Raw genomic sequence first — 21294 nt, 5'->3', positions numbered from 1 at the left:
CTGCTGGCGCAGGCCTCCACCCTCTTCCTGCTGCTCACCAGTGGCGCCGGTGTTTTGCAGGGAATAGTCGGGTGCTTCCCTGGGGAATGCAAAGCTGCAGCTTTCTGGTGAAGTTTCCCAAATGACTGGCCTATCCTGTCTGGCCTTCCCTTTGCTTATTTCTTATTAACTAGCTAATTACAGCAGCACCAAAACCAGGCCGCACGCACATCCTCAAAGATACTTAACCGCTGCTTTTTACTTGGATTCAGCGAAAGCAATAGTTTCTTGTCGCGTCACCCTGAGCTGCTCATCCCCCTTTTTGAGATGAAAGCCCAAAAGGCATTTGGGAAGTATGGTCAGATGACATCACCAATAACTGAAGATAAAGCAGACTCAAAGGAGAAACTGTTTACTCGGTTTATATGACTATCTGGAAATTCCTCCAAGAGAGGAGCCTGCCACAAAGGGTAACAAAATCACAGCTACACATGGTCACTGATTTCCAGAGCATCCCCTTTCCCGCAATCTCCATCCAGCTGGGAGAACTCATTCCACCATCTTACTAATGGCTCTGCCCAGAGGACCACACACATATTGCCTCCCCAAGGAAGAGGGGCAGGGAAATCATGCAGACTTCACCCTTACTCTTGACCCGTGCAGCTAATCCCGAGGGGACATAAAAGTCCCTCATTTGAGACATTTACCACATGGAGCAGGCCCCTGCAGGAAGAAAGAGCTTTGGCCCCGTCCCCACGTGCCCTTCAGAAAAGATCATCGCATCAGCCAGACAGAGGGCAGCGGCTGACCGAATGTGCTTCCTCTTTCACCTCTCAACCCTTGGTTGTCCATGGCAACCTGAGCTTTCAGAGGACTCTAAAGTGATGACAAGAAGCTGTCCCTGCTCTCCCAATCTGCTGGCGGCATTGACAATAAGGTGTTGTTGTGAATTAGGGAACTGAAAATAATCTTTGGAGTGTATGGCACATCGAGCCAAGTTATTTTCATCACGCACAGCTCTTAGATTCTTTCTGGTGGAGAACATCAACTGCTAAAAAAAAATGGTGGATATACTAGTACACACATATTAACTACTCTTCCACAGCCTCTCCACCAGGTTACATGAAAGTAAGTCTCATGCCCAATTTTGCCACCATGTGTACTGACTAAATTCATTAGCGAGCAAGAACAAGACAGTAGGTGCCAACTCCTCTTTTAGCTCCAAGTCCTAGCTCTCTGTACTCCTTCATGACAACGCATCATCTTCCATGAAAGATTTATGTGAGGTGGACATAACACTCCACTGACAGGATTCTGCTATTCTGACAGTGGCCAAACAGAAACCCTCTTCAATAAATGGCTAGAGAGGGGATCGTGTAGAGATTGTCTTGAACACCGTCCTTAAAGATCAGGCTCTAGAATTCACTATCTCTCAGAATTCGTTTCTGCAGAGTAGAAAGTGTTTTATAAAATAAAATATATTAGACACTGCATGTCTTGAAGACATTTAGTTTTATCAATGTGAGCTCACTCCTGGTATCTAGAAAACAAGCAAAAATTTCACTAAACAAATATATCTGACTCTCCAACTGGTATGGAACGAGGTACCTGTTGTAGCCAACTTTGTAGAATGGCTTTTCTGAAAGAATGCTACATCCCCTTCAGAGGTGGATTTTCCTAGCATCTAACTACTCCAAGATAGGAGCACTAGCTAACTACAAACTATATTATATCACACTGTTCTGGGCTGTAATACTTGAAATTAAGTTGCATGCATCATAAATGGATGGGAAAGAATAGAGTTTTCATAATTAATAATGAATGATAACTATGTTTTAAATATATATTTTATTGATTTCAGAGAAGAAGGGAAAGGAAGAAAGGGAGACAAACATCAATGATGAGAGAGAATCATTGATCAGCTGCCTCCTGCACATCCCACACTGGGGATTGAGCCACCAATCCAGGCATATGCCCTCACCGGGAACTGTGACCTTCTGGTTCATAGGTCAATGCTCAACCACTGAGCCACGCAGGCTAGGTGAGAATGATTTTTAAAGCTGATTTATCTCCCATCCTCATTCAGTTGGCAGGCATGAAAGAAGGCAGTGTGGAAGCTCAGAGACCTCTGTCAATGGGCCCAAGAGCACAGCCCTGTAAAACAATATGTGTAAGGCCTTCTTGCTGCTAGGGAGTGAGGTCAGCAAGAGACTGTTGTGTGTGTGCGTGCATGCAAGGGCGTGTGTGTGCGCGTGCTATGTGCACGTCCACTGCCTGGTGAGGTAAATATTTCCTTGTCGTTTTTATTGTGGTTTGTTGGTTTGTTCCCCATCTGGGTTCAGTTCAACTTCTAATCTCCACTCCACCCTTGAATGAAAGAGTCCTTCCTGGAAGAGGAAATCTGAAATAAGACAAAGTCTCTAAGGTTAAACACCAAGAGACTCTAGCGTAGAATTACAGACACTTCCAAGGAAAGCTGCTTCGTCCTTTCAGAGTCACAGCCAGAAAGGAGAAATCAGCAGGACTAACACCTGTTCCTAAATATGTCATTAGCTACTATTTGACACTAAAATCATATAAAAGGCAGCGTTTGGGAATGTTTGCAGTACGTGATTTGATCAATAAATTGACTGAATGTATGCTTATTATTATCATCAATAACTTTTACTATAGATGTTTTGGGATTGTGAACACATTCTTTGGTCCTTCAAAATTGTAGCAAATATAATCTTAGCTTTTGGTCTGAAAAGCTGCCCTGCTTAAGAGGGACTTTATTTGTTGTTTATTGTTCCTGGAAGTAAAACTTAATTCAATGAGTAGAGATAACCTAAGAGAATCTTTCTAACCACCAGAGTTAACCAACAGTGGATTATAACTTTGTAAAACAAAATTATATTCTGGTCACTACTAGTAAGTTGCTCTTGGTTCTTTATTTTTCCTGTATTTCCAGGTGCTTTATGCTCCTGCATTCCCCTGTTCAACCTTGCCTATTGATACTCCTCTACTCCATTTCCAAACACAAATCCATAAACACAAGTTCATACACTTCCACCACATATCATTCTGAACATTTACGCATCTTGATTTCTTCTGAGATAAGATTCCAAATGGAACTTGGATAAACGGTGTAGCAGAAGAGGCAAGGAATGAAGTCGAGTGACATAGAAGAGACCCATTTGTGAAATATAATCGGTCTATTAGCTATAGGAAGGCATTTTCCAAGGCCAGTTGGGGCTTCAATGTCTCTTAAACTCTACCTTTTAATACCTCCAAGAACATCATTGCTCACTCTGATTGACTTTGCCTCTCCAAATCCTGTTCTTATTTCCAGCCCAAGATTCTCTGGCTGAATTGTGAATACCCTACAGTTACCTTTGTGTCTCCCTTGAAGATCGCTGTTAGTGGACCCTGGAGTACCTTGTCATGCTCAGTGCCTGAAGCACAGGTACTGCTGCAGGTGTCGGCAGATTTTCTTTTTTAGCAAAATGAGGCTATTTTCCCGACTGCTCCAAGCTGGTGCTATGTAGCCTTGACGGTTGATGCCAGTCTGCCTCGGGCCTGTCTGTTCCCCAAGAAGCCACCCATCCCTTCTGGAAGTACCTTTTCCCCATTAGATGGTGCTCCTAACTCAGCTCACTGAAAAATTAGAAATAGTTGACAAATCTTGAACCCAGTTAGCTAAACCCTGCCTGACTGAGGGTTGTAAGTGCTAACTTCCTTAGGTTTTCTTTTGGTGACTCAATCCTTGGCAATTCTGGGGGAAGTGCTTTGCCAAACTTTCATTTCTAATTGTGTTAAAATACAAAAATACTTGATTGTGTAATGAAGAGAAAAACACATACTTCCCTCTAAAGTAAGAAGGAGATGTCATTACATCACTGGGAGATGTTGTAAATGTACTAAACAGCACAGTCTCTGTCTACCTAAGAAGCTTTAAGGGCAGGGAGCATAAAATTCATGCTGAAAGTCCAATGTGTGCTCCAGAACAATGATGCCTGAGAAACGTTTAGAATGTGTGTGCCCTGAGCGTGTACAAGATGGTTGTCGAGCAATTGGTAAATCAAATAGAGAGTCCCTTCTCTAGGGCCTCTGAGTTCCCATGACGCACACTGAAAAGCACCCCCAGGAAAAGTGAAAATCAGGAACAAAATCAGCCTAATGGGACCTTTTCAAATGAAACTCGGTTTCAGGAAGGAAAATTAGAACAATTATTGCTGTGGGGGAAATGTTTAGTGCTCCACACTGCTGAAAGACATAAAGAAAAGAAAGAAAACTCTGAGACTGAGAAAATTGGAGAACAAACAAAATACAAGACCTGGAAGAAGTTGATCCGACACAAATGTACCACAAGGGCACCCAACCAGCCATTGGAAGCAGCAAGAACTTCTCAAGGAACCTACTGCCCGGTGCACATTCCTCTTCCCTTCTCCAGTCCGTCAGCAGAGCTCCCATGGAGCAGTGTGTGGCACAATGAAACTTTAGATACACCCCGGCATATTAAGTGTGTTTTCTGGTTAATATTTTTGGTATTTCTATGCTTATGCTACTTGTTTTTTCATTTAATTGTTATTTTTTGTTGTTGTTGTTGTTGTTGTTAATCCTCACCTGAGGATATTTTTCCATTGATTTTTAGAGAGAGTGGAAGGGGAGGGGAGAGACAGCGAGAGAGAAACATTGATGAGAGAGAAACACATCAATTGGTTGCCTTCCACACGCCCCGACCAGGCCAGGGATCAAACTTGCAACCAAAGTAAGTGCCCCTTGACTGGAATCAAACCCAGGACCCTTCAGTTCACAGGTCAATGCTCTATCCACTGAGCGACTTTTTAAATTAATTTCTTTTAGAAATATTCCCTTCCTTTTCCCTCTGACATTTTGTTAATAATATTCATGATATAATAAATTCAAATAATACAGGATGGGGCAAAAGTTGGTTTACAGTTGTTCATATGGAAAATAATATAATAATTAACAAGTAATAATATAAGAACAAACTGTGTTTGTGTACTCACAACTATAAACCTACTTTTTCCTCACCCTATATTTAAAGAGGTCTCGCCAGTCAATTTTTTGGTATTTGCAGAGGGAGATAGAAAGATAAATTTGGCAATTCTTCACTCTAGTTATTTACACTCTAACATATATAATGAAGCATTATAAAATAAATTAAAGTAATAAATATAATATGTAATAAATGCAAAATACATATATTATACAAAATGCAATCAACTTAAGTAATAAATAAAACATACAATAAATAATATAAAGCAAATACATATAACACAACAAACAATAAATTAATAGACAAATAAATACAATCTATAAATATAAAAGCCTAAGCAACTGTTATGACCGGTCGACCCAACGACTGGTTGATCGAATGACTGGTCGACTGGTCGCTATGATGCGCACTGACCACCAGGAGGCAGATGCTCAATGCAGGAGCTGCCCCCTGGTGGTCAGTGTGCTCCCACACCCAACCTCCTGTGTTCCCTCCCCCCGGACTGGGCGAGATGGCCCTGATCAGCCCCGCTGGCCAGCCAGGCCGAGGGACCCCAACTGTGCACAAACTTGTGCACCAGGCCTCTGGTATACAATAAAGTCAAGGAATAGATAAAATAAGTTAAAATACAAAAAATTAATACAAAATGCAATCACTTAAAAAATACAGTATACAATATACTCAAGTATTTACACTCTAGCGTATACAATAAAGTGTGAAATGGAATACCCACTATAAGTGCTGTGAGGATTAAGCTTTCCATTTCTTCCCTGACTCTAAATGGAAAACAATCTCTCTGGTCTTTGGTGTTCTTATTTGTAAAATGAGAAGGCAATGTTGGCTTTATCATCTCTAAGGTTTTGGTAACTATAAACATTCTATAGTTTGACAAATATTTGATGTCTGAAGAGGAAGAGTGAGAATACAAACACTGCTGGCAGCCTACCTACCACAGAGGCTCCTCCTCCTTACTGGGCAGTCTCCTTCCTCCTGACTAAAGAACCTAGTTTTATCTGGGACACAATATGCATGTGCTAGAAGTAGCCATGCCGAGAGGAACTCTGGGAAAGTCTTCTAAAATTGAGAGACTTGGGTCTGGCCGGTGTGGCTCAGTGGTTGAGCATCGACCCAGGCACCAAGGGGTCACCAATTCAATTCCCAGGCAGGGGGAGTGCAGAAGGCAGCTGACCAATGTTGAGGTTTCTTCCTCCTCAATGTTTCTATCTCTCTCTCCCTCTCCCTTCCTCTCTCTCTAAAAATCAATGAAAACCTTTTTTTTTTTTTTTAATTGAGAGACTTGGCTCTCATTTAGCCCTTAAGACTATCATTCCCATATGCCTGGAACATGTAGGTGAATCTGGAGGTGCAGCAGCCAACCTGTGGGGAGTTGGCAAACAAGAGGTCAAAATCTTACAATATGGGATCTTTCCTGCTCTCCGGCAGCCTCAGCCATGAAGGTCGAGCTGTGCGGCTTCAGTGGGTACAAGATCTACCTCGGACACGGGCAGCGCTATGCCAGGACCGACGGGAAGGTTTTCCAGTTTCTTAATGCAAAATGCGAGTCGGCATTCCTTTCCAAGAGGAACCCTAGGCAGATAAACTGGACTGTGCTCTACGGAAGAAAGCACAAAAAGGGACAGTCGGAAGAAATTCAAAGGAAAAGAACCTGCACTGCAGTCAAATTCCAGAGGGCCATCACTAGTGCACCTCTTGCTGATATAATGGCCAAGAGGAACCAGAAGCCTGAGAGGAAAGCTCAGCGAGAACAAGCTATCAGGGCTGCCAAGGAAGCAAAAAAGGCTAAGCAAGCATCTAAAAAGACCGCAATGGCACCTAAGCAAAAGGTTGTGGAGCCTGTGAAGGTTTCTGCTCCCTGTGTTGGTGGGAAATGCTAAGTTGGCAGATGAGATTCTTAAATAAAGACCTGACTATAACTAAAAAAAAATATATTATAATTTGGGAGAGAGGAATGGAAAGAATCAGCCAGGGTGACTATGGTACCCCTGGATTATCTTCCCCCAGATGTGTGTGTGGTGGAGAGGGGAGTGGGAGGGTTAGAAATGCAAATAAAATCTTATTTATCTTAGCCACTGCTAGTTGTAACATCCAGTGGAAGCCCAATTCAATAACACACGAAAAGAGTGAAGAAAGCTAGAAATCACGTCCATATATCATTCTTTTAAGTTATATTTAAGATGAAACATGGATGTCTTCATGCAAAGGGGCTTGACTGTCTTTGGAAGCAGAGATTAGATAAGAAAGATGAAAAGAAATCTCACCATATTCCATACACAAACATGTAACTGTATAATGAAGCACTTTCAAGCACCCTGACTTTTGAAACCTGAATAATAATTTTGTAATGTCTAGCATCAGCCCTCATTTCCATCACAAATGACTATTCTTCAAGTGGGCCTGACTCTGAATTTTAAGTATGTAAACAGCCAAGTCTCCAGCAGGCCATTCATTCCCTTGAGATAAGAGCTTCGATACCAGTGGAACTTTTGCCTGCTCTGACCTGTTCGCAGGGCGGTGGCCCTGTGTGGAGATCAAGTTTAGGAGGAGCACAAATGGGGATGGGTTATACACTATGACAGACAGGAATGTCCCTGTAGTGCCTAGGCCTCAGATTTTTTATTGTATTGTTGGTACCCAAAAATTAGCAGACCAGTTAAAAAGCCAGATTTTTTAAATTAAAAATGAATGATCCCTTAAAAAATCCCCTAAGCTTCATTCAGGGGATGGGTATAACCTACAAGGAAAGTTTTCATCTTTGTTTCTTTTTCCCTGATGAAAATAAGAGCAACTTGGGGCAGGGAAGAGCTACACCATGTCTTATTTCACCCCTTACTTCCCCCATGTACACACATGGGTACACACACACACACACACACACACACACACACACACACACACAACCTTTCCCCAACTGAGAATTTGAGCACTTTGAAGCAATAACTTTTTCATTCATCATTACTTCTAACTCTTACAGTTTTTTCACTCAAAATTTTGGAAATATTTACAGAGACTACTGAGCCAAACTGTCTGTATCCAGATTCCATTTATACCCTTAGTCACTGTGTGACGTAGACAAGTTTGTTAGCTCTCTGTGCCTCAGCTTCCTGATCTGTGAAATGGGGGTATAATAGTACCCACATCAGTATTGTTAAATAATTTGGGAAGGTCACTTAATTTCTTTGTGTCTCAGAGACCCCAGGATTGTTTATAAATTAATTCAGTTCTTCTGAAACTTAGAAAAGTGTTTGTCATAAAGCAAATGTTCATAAGGTGCCTGCTATGATTGCCGAGACAAGGGAAACGGGAAAAATTGTTGTAATTCTTTTTCTAGAATTACAAGAATGTATCCTTTAACCTAACAAGAAAGTACTGATAGCATGTAATATTCCTCATGTGTTTTCAGAATGCCCTGTTCCTATGCGCCATATAGTGTTTTCCTTCCTGCCATGGCTGCCTTTGTAAGATTTCACACCCCCATTCCTGGCTAGACACTGTCCCTCCCAGTCTCTTCATTCCAAAACAACATGGGCCAAATTCTGTGCTACATACTTTTACTAAATTTTGGGGGGTTGTGGACAGATATTACACTACAGTAGAAAATTACATATAAACAATATGAAACCTTAAAACTAAATATTAGACTCACTGCTTTAAAAACCCACTAGCCATTTCCTGTGATGAATAATTTCCCTCTAGCTTGTTCCCCTCTCATCTACTCCTACTGCCTCCTCAGCCTCTTTACCTGCCACAGCCCGCCCTCCTCTCATTAATAGCTACCAACCCCTGAAACTGCAATGGCACCATTTCTGACCCATAACATTTTCGTTCTGAGCGGTCCACCTCAGGCTAAATTCCACCTGAATCTGTATATTCAAAATGTCTGAAGGCATCTTCTTTCCACCCTTTTCTGGTTCTAATACTCGGCAGCTGCTTTGCAATGTCACATTATGACGTTAGAGTCCCTGCCTACTACTGTTGCAGGAGCTCCTATGGCACATGAGTTTCTCCTCTTTCTGCCTCCTGAACCTAAATTAAAAGACCTACTCAGTGTGTCAGACCTCATGAACTGCTGCCTAGGTAGCAGGCCCTCTTTAGTGCCCGAGAAACAAGGAAAAACACACAGTGTCTTTTCTGGAGAAGCTCAAAGAAAAGCCAAAGACATGGATGTTGACACAGAAATATAAGGCACTGTGATCACGGCCAAGAAGAGCGCTGTGTACAAAGTATTACGGGAATAAAGTGACGTCCTGTCAAATATGATCTTCAAACACTTCAATGTGCCTTGAGCACAGGTGTGGCTGCCTTGGTCAGGTGGCAAGACACCTACACAAATACCTTTTGGCATACAAGTGAACCTGTGCAAATTCTTCTAACTCCCACCCAAATGTGCAAAGTTTCAGCCTTGTAAAATTGGTATTAGGCATAGTCCTAGTATTTTTCTAAACGCAATGTTTTCATTTTGGAAAATATTGTTAAAAGTAGGAAGCAACATTTTCACGTGTGCAGTGGGGTTTCCTTCATGTTGCACTAAAGAGATAGCAAGTAGATTCTCCTTACATTCCTTCTCGATCCTTCTCAAACAAAAGCAGCGATGCATCCTCTGCAGTAGTTCATACAAAATCACCCCAGGCTCACACCCTCCAAATTCACTGCTCTCACCCAGCTTTTATCGCTTAAATAGTCAGCTTGGCAAACACTGACTCAGCAATTCTTAGCACCCTGGTAGGAAAAGGGCCATCAACCTCAGTAACTCTCAAGGGAATAGTCTGGTGGTTAGAATGCGACTGTGAGTCATAGAAATAAGACATAGCTCAGGCCCTGACTCATTCTGTGACCTTGCCCCCTGTTCTCCACCCCTGGGTTTCCCTAGATATTGGGGTATACTCCTCTATTTACCTGTTACAAGTAATGAGCTGATTAGAGATTATCTGCCAATTAGCTAAGGTCACAGGACCTTCTAAACTGCTACAGAATACGTGACCCAGATTCAGAGACATGAAATAGTTGTTTAAAACACAGAGTTCATCAGTGCTCCAATATCTGCCAGGGAAAGGATTCTCATTTAGGCATTAGGCAAACATTTTCAAAGCGGACAAAGAGCAGACTGTTGAACGTCAGAGGGAAGGCAGGGGAAGGTGGGTGGGAAGAGATGAACTTGTATGCATATATGCATAACCTGTGAACACAGACAATAGGGTGGTGAAGGCCTCGAGATAGGGACAGGAGCAGGCTGGAAGAGGGTAAAATGGAGGACCTATGTAATACTTTCAACAATAAGGATTTTTCAAAAATAAATAAATAAATAAAAACGTGAAAAAAAGAAAAAGAACAGGTCTGGTGTGAGTGGACAAAAATAAGAGAATATCTTAAAACACGTTTTTTAATAATTCTGGGCTCTATAGATGTGAAAGTTAAATGACCTGCCCGAGGAGGCACAGCTCCGTGGTGCCTAAATCCCCACCATCCAATTAGAAATATAATATGAGCCATGAGTGTGAATCTCATGTATCACTTCAAATTCTCTAGTAGGAAACGTTTTTAAAAAGAAGAAATTAATTTCAAAGACATATTTTAAACTAATATGCTCAAAATATTATCATTTCAACATATAGTCAATTTTTTCAAATGATTTATAAGGGCCATGCAACATCTTTAAGCCTGCCAAAGTACTGTATTGTTCTTATGCTTTTATTTCCTCATGACCTTTTTAAAAAAGAATCTTGCCATCCTACATAACTCCTTCTCCTCAGCCATTGTGGGACTCGCTCTGATTAAATTCCTTTGAAATTCACTTTGAGAAATTCTTTTTCTGTTTATTTGGGATCCTGGAATATGTGTGGGGGAATTACCACGAGGGATTTACTTATTACATGGAAATTGTCTTTAATTCCCAAAATTTCTGCCTGCCTGAAAGCATTGCCACCAGAAACTAGCCACAGAACCAGCCCCTGCCATTCCCATCATCAGCTGGTGACTTCATGGGGAAAACTAAAAGAACTGTGATTTTCTTTTTTTTTACTCCTCACCTGAGGATTTTTTTATTGGGTTTTTGAGGAGGGGAGGGGGGGAGAGAGAGAGAGAGAGAGAGAGAGAGAGAGAGAGAGAGAGAGAGAGAGAGAGAAACATTGATGTGAAAGAGAAACCTCACTTGGTTGCCTCCCACACTCGCCCCAACCTTTTGGTGAACAGGACAGTGCTCCAAACAACTGAGCCACCTGGCCATGGCAAAAGAATTGTTATTTTCACTCCTCCCATGAGGTTGATCTAACTATGTCAACATCAGGTTCATTCTCCATCATACCACACCTTACACTGATGCCTTCTTGAATCCTTAAAGAGAGTAAGGCACTGTTCCAAGTGTAGGGATCTCCATTGATGAATGCATCAGTGTTGCAGAATTAAAATGATGACCTAGACGTCCACAGAAAGTGAGGTGGTGAGAGGATAACCTGGGGAGCACACTGCTCTCCAAGACAGACCACGTTCCTGAAGCTGCCAGGTTCACTACCAACAGCTGCTGGGGCTGCCATGGCCCCAGCAAACTGGTCAATGTACGACAAGGGCTTTACTTCTCATTTCTCTGGGCACTTCCTTTATTGTCAGCAAAGAGCAGAATTTAACTACAGTAGGCCCTAAGCAAAACTGGGAAGTCTGCGGGGCTGGATTCCACACCACAGACTTCATTTCCCCACTTACAAACCACTGTCTGATCTGCATTACAGATGTGAAGCCAGAATCCAGCTGAAGGTCAGCAAGTCCACAGCTCAAGAAAAGGAAGATTTTGGGGGGAGACATTCAAAGAATGAGAAAGAGACAGGACAACATGGGTCACAGAGAAGAAACCATCTTAGTGGCTAAAAAAAGTGTGTGTGTGTGTGTCTGTGTGTGTACACAAAAATAAGAGACTGTCTTAAAACATGTTTTTTAATCATGCTGAAGCCTACTATGTAGGTGTCAGAAAAGAAGCATGGATGATTTGCAGAATTCAATCCATTTTCAAGTTCCCTCAATGCTCAATAACATAAAATTCATAGATAGAAGTACAGATGTTGCCTTGGGAAAAGCAAAGCTTATGCGACAGAGTTGAGACGATTGGCAAAAATGAAACTAGGTGTTGTTAACAAACTCCCACATATTTCCAACCACACCACCTCCTTCTAGAGAGCAAATTTTCTCTTCTCGGGCACCCAGATTGATCTTGGCAAAGTTTAGGGCAAAAAATCCTGTGCCCCCTCAATTCACAGCCAGCCATGCTTGCCATCACCAAGGCGATCCTGGAAACATAAAGGTAACATAACAAGGAAGAGGAGGCGGGGCTAGACAGGGCAGCCTATGCTAACACAGTAACAATGTACTTGTTGCTTCTGCCTCCTCCCCTCCCTTTCCAGATGCTCCATGCTCTGTCCTATTTACAGAGTTGCCATGATTATGAAAGCACCAAATATAAGACATAACATATAAATATGAGTTTTATGGTTCATGAAGTTTCAGCTTCATAATCTGTAAAGCTATAGTCTACGCTGAATGCAATAAACACTAACCATTCAGGATGTAACTTACTCTTTGGTCATCAGCATTAGTTCCCAGGATAAGTCCACCCAGTTCTGGTCCTTGGAGAATGTCTGCCATATTCCTTGGGATCCCCAAGGAAGGAACAACATAAAGCAAAAGAACATCAAATAATATCTATAGTCCGAGAAGCTCCCACACCGTATGATTGAAATGTGCTTCTATCTGTTGACTCCCACCCTATGACTCCCCTTCTCTGTGGCGCTGCTGACTTCATCCCTAACATCTCTGCACTGTTTTGAAACACACTGTACGCCCAGTAAAAGAAGCTATGGGAAGAAAGGCTTCAAGGGATGAGATTTACGGCTACAGAGCATTAATCATTGAATCTGGCAGGAACTCAAAGTCCAGGCTGCCTCTCGCTTTTGAGCAAATTGTGTTCTAAAAGTATGTAGATTCGTGTTTAGAACCTGGATACACGTTCAGGAGACACTGCACTGTGAATGGTGGAGAGGTGCCTGGGCCGGACTACAATGCCCACTGTAGCTGGCACACTATCTGCCTATAATCAATGTGGTTGGAAAGAATATTATTTTTAAAATTCTGTATAATGATTCAGCTCTGTGTATGCTACTTCTTTCAATTGCTTCTCAGAGGAACCATCCAGTGTGAATGAATCAAAATTATACTTACTTTTTGTCAGGCTGGCAAACAATATACTGCTGTATTTTTTGGTGTGCCACAGAATTTTAGTAGTTAGTTTGTGTGTGCCATGAGATGAAAAAGGTTGAAAATCACTGACAGGAGATTTTAGTGACAACAGAGCTCACCACTTTTCTATAAGCATGCTAACTTCATTCTATATCTGGATTGCCCAAAATCCCTGAGAGTTCTATTTGGCTCACTGAAAGAAATTAAGCCTTGTGCTGAATTGATGTGGTATAAATGAAAAGCAGAGTACAAAGATAAATGAGAAAGTAATCGCCAAGATTTTTCATGGCCATCTAAGGAAGAAAGGAAAAGGAATGAAAATGACTTGAGGATAAAATCATTTCTTGGACCTGGAAGGATCCTTAACCATCTAATCCATCCTGTCTGTTTTGCACAGGAGAAAACTTAAGCCTAGGAAAATTCAGTGTCTGATTCCAGATCATGCATCTAATGGCTGACCCATCATCCCAGTTTGCCGGGGCTGAGAATGGCAGGGGAAGAGGACTGGGGAGAGGAAGGGGCTTCCCAGTGCTAAAATGGGGAAGGTCCTGGGCAAAGCACACAAGTTGATCACCCTTTATTGATGGTGGAAGTCAGCTAGATGGTAGCAATTATTTCATGCCCAAGATCCTGGCTCTAAATCAGCGCTCTTTTGTCAAAGGCCATGTTCTCAGAGAGAAAGAGAGAGAGAGAGAGAGAGAGAGAGAGAGAGAGAGAGAGCTCTCTACTGCACCTACTTTCCAATGACAACTCTCCAGATGAGAATTTTTCAAAATCCAAATTAGACTGTCAGTTAATTTTATTATATGAATAAATACTTATATTTCAAGACCCAGTATTATTTTTGGCCATGAGTCAATCATTTTACCAAGATATTCAATCTAAGTTTAACATCATATCACTCTTCTCATTTATCACATTAACTGCAGCGAGTCTTAAGTTTTCATATGTCTGGAGAAGATACTGGCTATAGCATGCTGTTATGGAAGGGTATGTGGTACTCAGAGCCAGTTCTCACCAAAATAATAAACTCTAAAATCACAAACACATAAACAAAAACTATTTTGAGTGACTACCCCATCCCCTTCCGTACAGGCTACTGTTGCTCTCCCACAGGCAAAACGATGTCTATATGGAATTAGTTTTGTGGAGTGGGGGAGGGGTTGCTTACCTTAATCAACTATAGACAGAGTTGGGAAATATGGGGAGTCCATGCAGCACGTGAAATGTTATGTCAAAAATTCTGTGTGTGCTTTGTAATGGAGAGAGGAGCTATTGCATCTGTTACATTCTCAAAGGGAACACTACACCGAGAAGTGGTCAAGAAATTTAGCTTTAAATCTTTCCTAGAGCAATATTATCTTGTACTCTTTGGATAGGACACAAAAGGAGAGGAAAGTGGTGAAAACTGACTCGGGGGGAAGACTGATTAATCCTTGATGAGCTCTCCAGAGATGAGCTCACTGAATAAGGTAATGCATTGGGAATAAAAGCATAAAACAGAAGCTTAAAATCATGTCTAACACATAAGGGAAAAATTTAGCATGGAAAGAAAAAGATATAGTTACTGCCCAGGAGTTTGTCTACCTTAAGTGATTGAGAAAGTTGGGAAGATCATGAAATCTAATTAGGAAAAACAGAAATGTCCTAAAGCACAATGAGAGATTGTTAACACCTGACAGGTAGACTTTCTTTCTCACTTAAACCTCTCAGTCTTGAAAAACATTTGATATGGAGATAAAGCACCTCCTTTTCCTGAGAATCCTGAGAAGGCAAATTGAAAGCTTTAAATCTCATAAGCAATTGAAGGAGGCAATAGCCTTTCCTTCCAAAACCAATCTTTGCATGACTGTGCCCAGAGGCAAGGGTAGAACTGGAAGATCATCAAGTTTCCTTTACACTTTAATTTTCTGAGTGACTGGTATTAAAAAGAATGAGTCAACTATTTTCTCATCAGGTTCTCTTGTGTTCTCAAACATCGAAATACAGATTAAATATTTGAGTTACAACGCAATGAATACACTGAAGAATGTTACTCACACTCAAGCAAGTGACATTGAAATAAAGGAATGTTATAAATTTGATACTCAAACGCATCATTCTTGCAGAAAAAGAAAAAAACACTGATTTCCAATTAATAAATGTGATCTAATGATGATAAATTTCTGAATATTCTATAAACCAGACTTAGTTTTTGTTGCAAGCCGCCTTTCTGCTGTATTTCTTCATTTTATGCTACTTTCATAAATCAGTAGTTCTGATTAAGAGTTTTTCAGAATGCGTTTTCTAAAACATATGCATAGACAGTATACCATCAATAATTACTTTAATATGTTTACTACATTTGCACCGTAAAATCATTTTATGGCTTTCCACACTATTATACAGAAAAATATCAACATGAGTTCTAAATCTTGGCCCTTCTAAAAGACTATACTCATTAAATGTAATGGCAATGTAAATATAATTTCGGAGTGGGCAGAAATTCTGTCTTTAAAGTAATATATGCCTAGTCTGATTCCATGCAAACCCAGGCACTTAACACTACTCAAGGACACATAACACTGTAATGATGCTGGCTTATTGCTATTCAAACATTTTCAGGCTCATGTTTTTTCTTTTTCTTTTTTAATATATTTTATTGATGTTTTACAGAGAGGAAGGGAGAAGGATAGGGAGTTTGAAACATCGATGAGAGAGAAACATTGATCAGCTGCCTCCTGCACACCTCCCACTGGGGATGTGCCCACAACTAAGGTACATGCCCTCGACCGGAATCGAACCTGGGACCCTTCAGTCCGCAGGCCGACGCTCTATCCACTGAGCCAAACCGGTCAGGGCAGCTCATGCTTTTTCATGTTAGTGGTTGGAAAATTTCAATGAGAACATTACTATAAAATCAAAATCTGAATCAAAATCTCTATTCAACTTAAATAGCCATTATTAGGATACTACTATGTGTTGAATAGTATGTTAAATGCTATCAAGGTTTTTAACAACTTTTTTACAATTGTAAAAGCAATATATAATATTTTATGTGCTCTCTAGGAATGTGAAAGATTATTAAAAATGCAGAACAGCCCAGCTGGTGTGGCTCAATGGTTGAGGTTCAACCTATGAACCAGGAGGTCATAGTTTGATTCCTGGTCAGGGCATATGCCCAGGTTGTGGGCTCGATCCCCAGTGTGAGGTATACAGGAGGTGGCCAATCAATAATTCTCTGTCATCATTAATGTTTCTATCTTTCTCTCCCTCTTCCTTCCTCTCTGAAGTCAATAAAAATATATTTTTAAAAATAAGACATCCCTTTAAAACTATGTGCCAAAGTCTTTGGAGAGGAATATAGTATGTCTATTTGGGAAGAGCACTATGTATTCCCTAGTTCAAATGAAAACCATAGCTGAAGGGCTTGGGAAGACCACAAAATGGCATCTTTAATCAACAACACACTGCAAGACCAATATATTTCCTTAGCTCAATGTGCCTGACATTTAGATGCATGGGGGAGCTCTCCCCACATCCTATTGTGCTCACCAAACACGTGGCTTGGGTTTTGTGTTTAGTTGCTGCAACAAAACCAAACATCTCTACCAAGAGCAAGCAACTGAAGTTGAGCAACGTGACACCATGGGAACATAATAAAATCAGCTGCTATTAAAGAAAAAAAAAAAACACTACCCAATAGACAATCAGAGGTCAGAGACACCACATGTTTACTGCCTATGTTAACCTTCTATGACATAGATTCTTACATCATCTCTTGGCATTACTGTAATTTTTAAAGATTTAGTAAGGGAAGGAAAAATTTATCTCATTGAAAGGACATCAAACAGAAACATGCAAAACAGATGAGCTCTTCTTACTATGTACCAAGTAAATTGGTATTTCATTAACACCCAGGGTTATTTTTTTGTCTTTTATTTATCTTTATAGAGCTTAGAGCCTTAGAATGTTCTGGGTGGAAGTGTATTTACTAATGCAGGGAAATACATAATCCCAACATGGCACATGCTCTGGATACCCAGAAGAGACTACACCTTGAGTTGGGCCATCAGAACAGACAAGCAATGGGCCAGGCCGGCTGGTTAAGAAGGACTAAGTAAACAGGACTCTTTCCATATTCCTTTCTCGGGAGGCAGAGTCCATTACACAATTTAAAACATGGCAGAAATGTTTTGAACAAGTACCTCGTTTCCCTGACTCAAAGATATATTCTTCCTGTATTACTATTTCTGAAATTGGTATACCTCTTTCCACAGGCACCTGCCTTTGATATAGAAACTTTCCCCTGATGCTGTTATTAAATTAATGATGCATCTTAAAATCAGCTTAGAATCAAGGAATTTTTTAAAAGAGAACTTGTGTGAGGATGTAAACATACAGTTAAGATTGGACAGTGCATGGTCAGGTCGATGAGTCTATCCTGGGGCTTCCTTCCCACCTCCACCCTCCAATTACAGGCCTAGCTGGTGTGTTTGTAATCAATCATTCCTGATAATGCCTTGTCACATCCATGTATTAATAGTGAACTCCAACTCATATGCACCGGATTGTGAGCAACACCCAGCATTAAAAAGCCAGAAGCATGATGCGATCAATTCATACTATCAATTATCAATCCACCTTACAAAAATTAATGTAAACCTTTTCCCCCTCTTGTTTCCATCAAGAAAGTCATGGAAACAAATATCAGGTCAACTAGTGATATTATACTGGGGAACAGAGAGGAAATGATCCAGAGAGAAAGATTAAGTGTCAGAATACAAAGATCTGGATTTTAACTCTGGATTTTCCACCTGGGTTTTAGATAAATGACTTACTTAGCCTTGCCTTGGCTGCTTTTGATTGTCTCCAGCTAATAACATCCAACAGAGAATAATAAAACACTGACTCACTTCCCAGGGATCTTTTAAGCAGCAATGACTAATATTTTCAAAGGCTTTTCACTGCCATTATTGAAGTTTGGGATTTCAAAATCAAAATAGCTTAATTTTCTTTAAGTTATTGTTTCTACAAAAGCACAATTAAACAGAAATGCTCTTGTGTTTAATAGAGAACTTCATCAGAGACCAAAGCTGAATTTGAGATGGTGAAGGAAGGTAGCAGAATAGAGTATGTGGGAAAGAAAACAGCCACAGAAGCCAAGTTTGAAAGCTTGTATGAATGATATGCTACCAACTCTGAGCCACTTTAAGCAATAAGCTTTCTTTCAGATGTAGAGCTTCTGAATCACCTGCCATCACCCACCCTGAACATGTGTAATGGTGGAATTCATAGGTCCAATGCTCAGCAGCTGCCTAGATCTGGAAAAAATTTCTTTTTAGTGACACTGTGCCCAGAACTGCATTTGAGAAACTTAACATGAAGGACAAATAGCTACAAACAGCAGTCAGTTACCTTGTGACCACTTTAAAGCCATTGATGTAAATAGAGATTCCTCCCCCGAGGAAAAATGTGAGAGGCAATCATGATTAGATGGTCTCCCTGTGAGGAAAAAGCCCTAACTGTATAAATTAAGGAGCTATCAGTAGATCAATATCAGATTCAATCATGGAAACACTTCTGTATGTGACCTTGACAAAATCAACCTTACTCAAGGTGAACAAGAAAGTTTGAAAGTTCAAGACATACATAAAGGCTCTTTCTTCTTAATTACTAACCTGAAAATTACTTCCCCGGTATCTACAAGCAATTCTGATGGACGGATGTCAGCTTACTAGAACACTTCCTACTTGCCACGACATAAAATTATAGTTCCTTGCTTGAAGCACTTTCATGGTCTTCCAGCAGCTCTTCTCTCAGACTCGCACAACTCTCAATAACATTTCTACAAGAATGAAAAGCATCTGCCTGCACATGCTCTTTCTCTCTCTCCATTTCTTCCTCACAAACACACGTACTCATGTTTTCCACACTTGATGCTTAATAAATGACTACTGGTAAATCTTTATCAGTGGAAGTGGAATTCTTGGGGTGCTGCAAGGAAAAGAATTTCCTGAGGCCCAAATGGGAGGATAGGGTTTCATGGAAAGCTTTATTGATGTGTAAAATTAAGGGGCTCCGAGGTCCAATTTCTGTCTCTCTGGACAAAAGATTTGAATAGATATTCCTCCAAGGAAGATATAAAAATGGTAAATATGCAAATTAAAAGACGCTTGACTTCATCAGTCATTAGAAAAATGCAAATCAAATATCACAAAGACATACCACTTTATACACACTAGAATGCGCATAATTAACAAGACAGATAATAACAAGTGTTGGTGAGGATGTGGAGAAATTGGAACTTTCATACCTTACTGGTATATAATGTCACTCTGGAAAACAGTTTGACAGTTTCTTGAAATGATAAACATAGAATTGTGATATAACCCAGGAATTCTACTCAAAGCATATGCCCTGGAGAAATGAAAATATAGTCCACACAAAATCTTATAGATGAATGTTCATAGAACATTATTTGTAGTAACCAAAATGTAGAAATAACCCAAACATCCATAAACTGATCAAGGGATAAACAAAATGTTGTGTGTCCACACAATGTAATGTGACTTGGCATTAAAACTCATAATAGCCCTAGTGGTTTGACTCAGTAAATAGAGCGTCGGCCTGCAGACTGAGGGGTCCTGGGTTTGATTATGGTCAAGGGCACATGCCTGAATTGTGGGCTCGATTCACAGTAGGGGGTGTGTTTGAGGCAGCCAATTAATGATTCTCATCATTGATGTTTCTATCTCTCCCTCTCCCTTCCTTTCTGAAATCAATATATATATATATACTTTTAAGTGTATAATATATTGGTAAATACTACAACATAGATAAACCTTAAAAATAGTTGCTAAGTAAAATAAGCCAGACACAAAAAAAGGCCATGTATTACATTATTCTGAAGTATCCAGAGTAAGAAAATCCATAGACACAGAACATAGATTAGTGGTTTCCCAGAGGTGGCCAGTTTGAGAAGAAATGGGATGTGATTGCCAATGAGTACAGCATTTGTTAGAGGAATGATGAAAGTATCCAAATGGATTGTGGTAATAGTTTCACAATTCTGTGAAAATACTAAAAACCAATGAGTTGTACAATTTAAATAAGTGAATTTTTTGATGTCTGAATTATATCCCCATAAGGTGTGTGTGTGTGTGTGTGTGTGTGTGTGTGTGTGTGTGTGTGTGTGTGTGTGTGTGTGACAGAGAAGAGACAAAGAGAGAGAGAGAACTTAGACTTTGCCATGGCTTCCATATCATGTCCAAATGCTTTTCTATCAAGTCCCTCCCTACTCCACAGTCAGATATCATACTACCTCTTTCTCTCTTCAAACTTATTTCCAACTGTATTACTTATCTATGGCTGTGTAACAAACCACCCCCAACTTTTGCAACTTAAAAAAATAATTATTTAATTATTTCACAGCTTCTCTGGGTCAGGAATCTGGGATTGGCTTGGCTGGGTCCTCTGGCTCAGCTTCATTGTCTACCAGGGCTGTAGTTACTCAAGGTTTGGCTCGGGCGGATTTATTCCAGTTTACTCACATGGCTGTTACAACACCTCAGATCCTTGCTAGCTGTTGACTAGAGATGTCACATCAGTCCTTTGCCACATGGAACCCTCAGCCCTTCACATTTCAGCTAGCTTCCAGCAGAGAAAGTGATGGTGCAACAGAGTGTGAGCAGGATGGAGGTCAGTGTCTCTGTAACCTGATCTTGGAAATGGCATCCCATCACTTTTGTTGTATTCTATGCCTCAGAAGCAAGACACTCAACCCAGGCCACCCAGAAGGGAGGGCATTGCACAAGAGCATACAGAACTGAAATGGAGAACCAATGGGGGCATCTCAGAGGCTGCCCACCACCACACCTTACACCCCACACAGGCAGCCTGCCCTCCTCACCGCCTCACTAGCACTTTTCACCCATCCCTGCCCCTGCGCTTTCCCTCTTAACTCACTCTACTCCTCTGTCTAACTCCGTCACCAATTCAAAATCAGGCCATAAGATGAGCTCAAATTCCACGTATCCCATGAAACTTTCCCTGATTACTCCTCATTAGTCTCAACTCCTCCATGTTTTGTAATT

The 21294-nt window shown here is 40.7% G+C and overlaps 1 protein-coding gene across 1 annotated transcript; it reads left to right on the top strand.

Moving 5' to 3' along the window:
• The first annotated feature begins 6409 nt into the window (after window positions 1-6409).
• LOC132232462 (large ribosomal subunit protein eL24-like) lies at window positions 6410-6926 on the top strand. Its single transcript, XM_059691881.1, has one exon. The coding sequence runs from the start codon at window positions 6433-6435 to the stop codon at window positions 6874-6876; it is 444 nt and encodes a 147-aa protein (XP_059547864.1). The 5' UTR covers window positions 6410-6432; the 3' UTR covers window positions 6877-6926.
• The last annotated feature ends 14368 nt before the right edge of the window (window positions 6927-21294 follow it).

The sequence above is a fragment of the Myotis daubentonii genome, chromosome 4 (assembly GCF_963259705.1).
Source record: "Myotis daubentonii chromosome 4, mMyoDau2.1, whole genome shotgun sequence".
NCBI classification, from domain to species: domain Eukaryota; kingdom Metazoa; phylum Chordata; class Mammalia; order Chiroptera; family Vespertilionidae; genus Myotis; species Myotis daubentonii.
The sequence above is the reverse complement of the archived record's forward strand: the minus strand, read 5'-3'. Positions and strand labels throughout refer to the sequence as shown.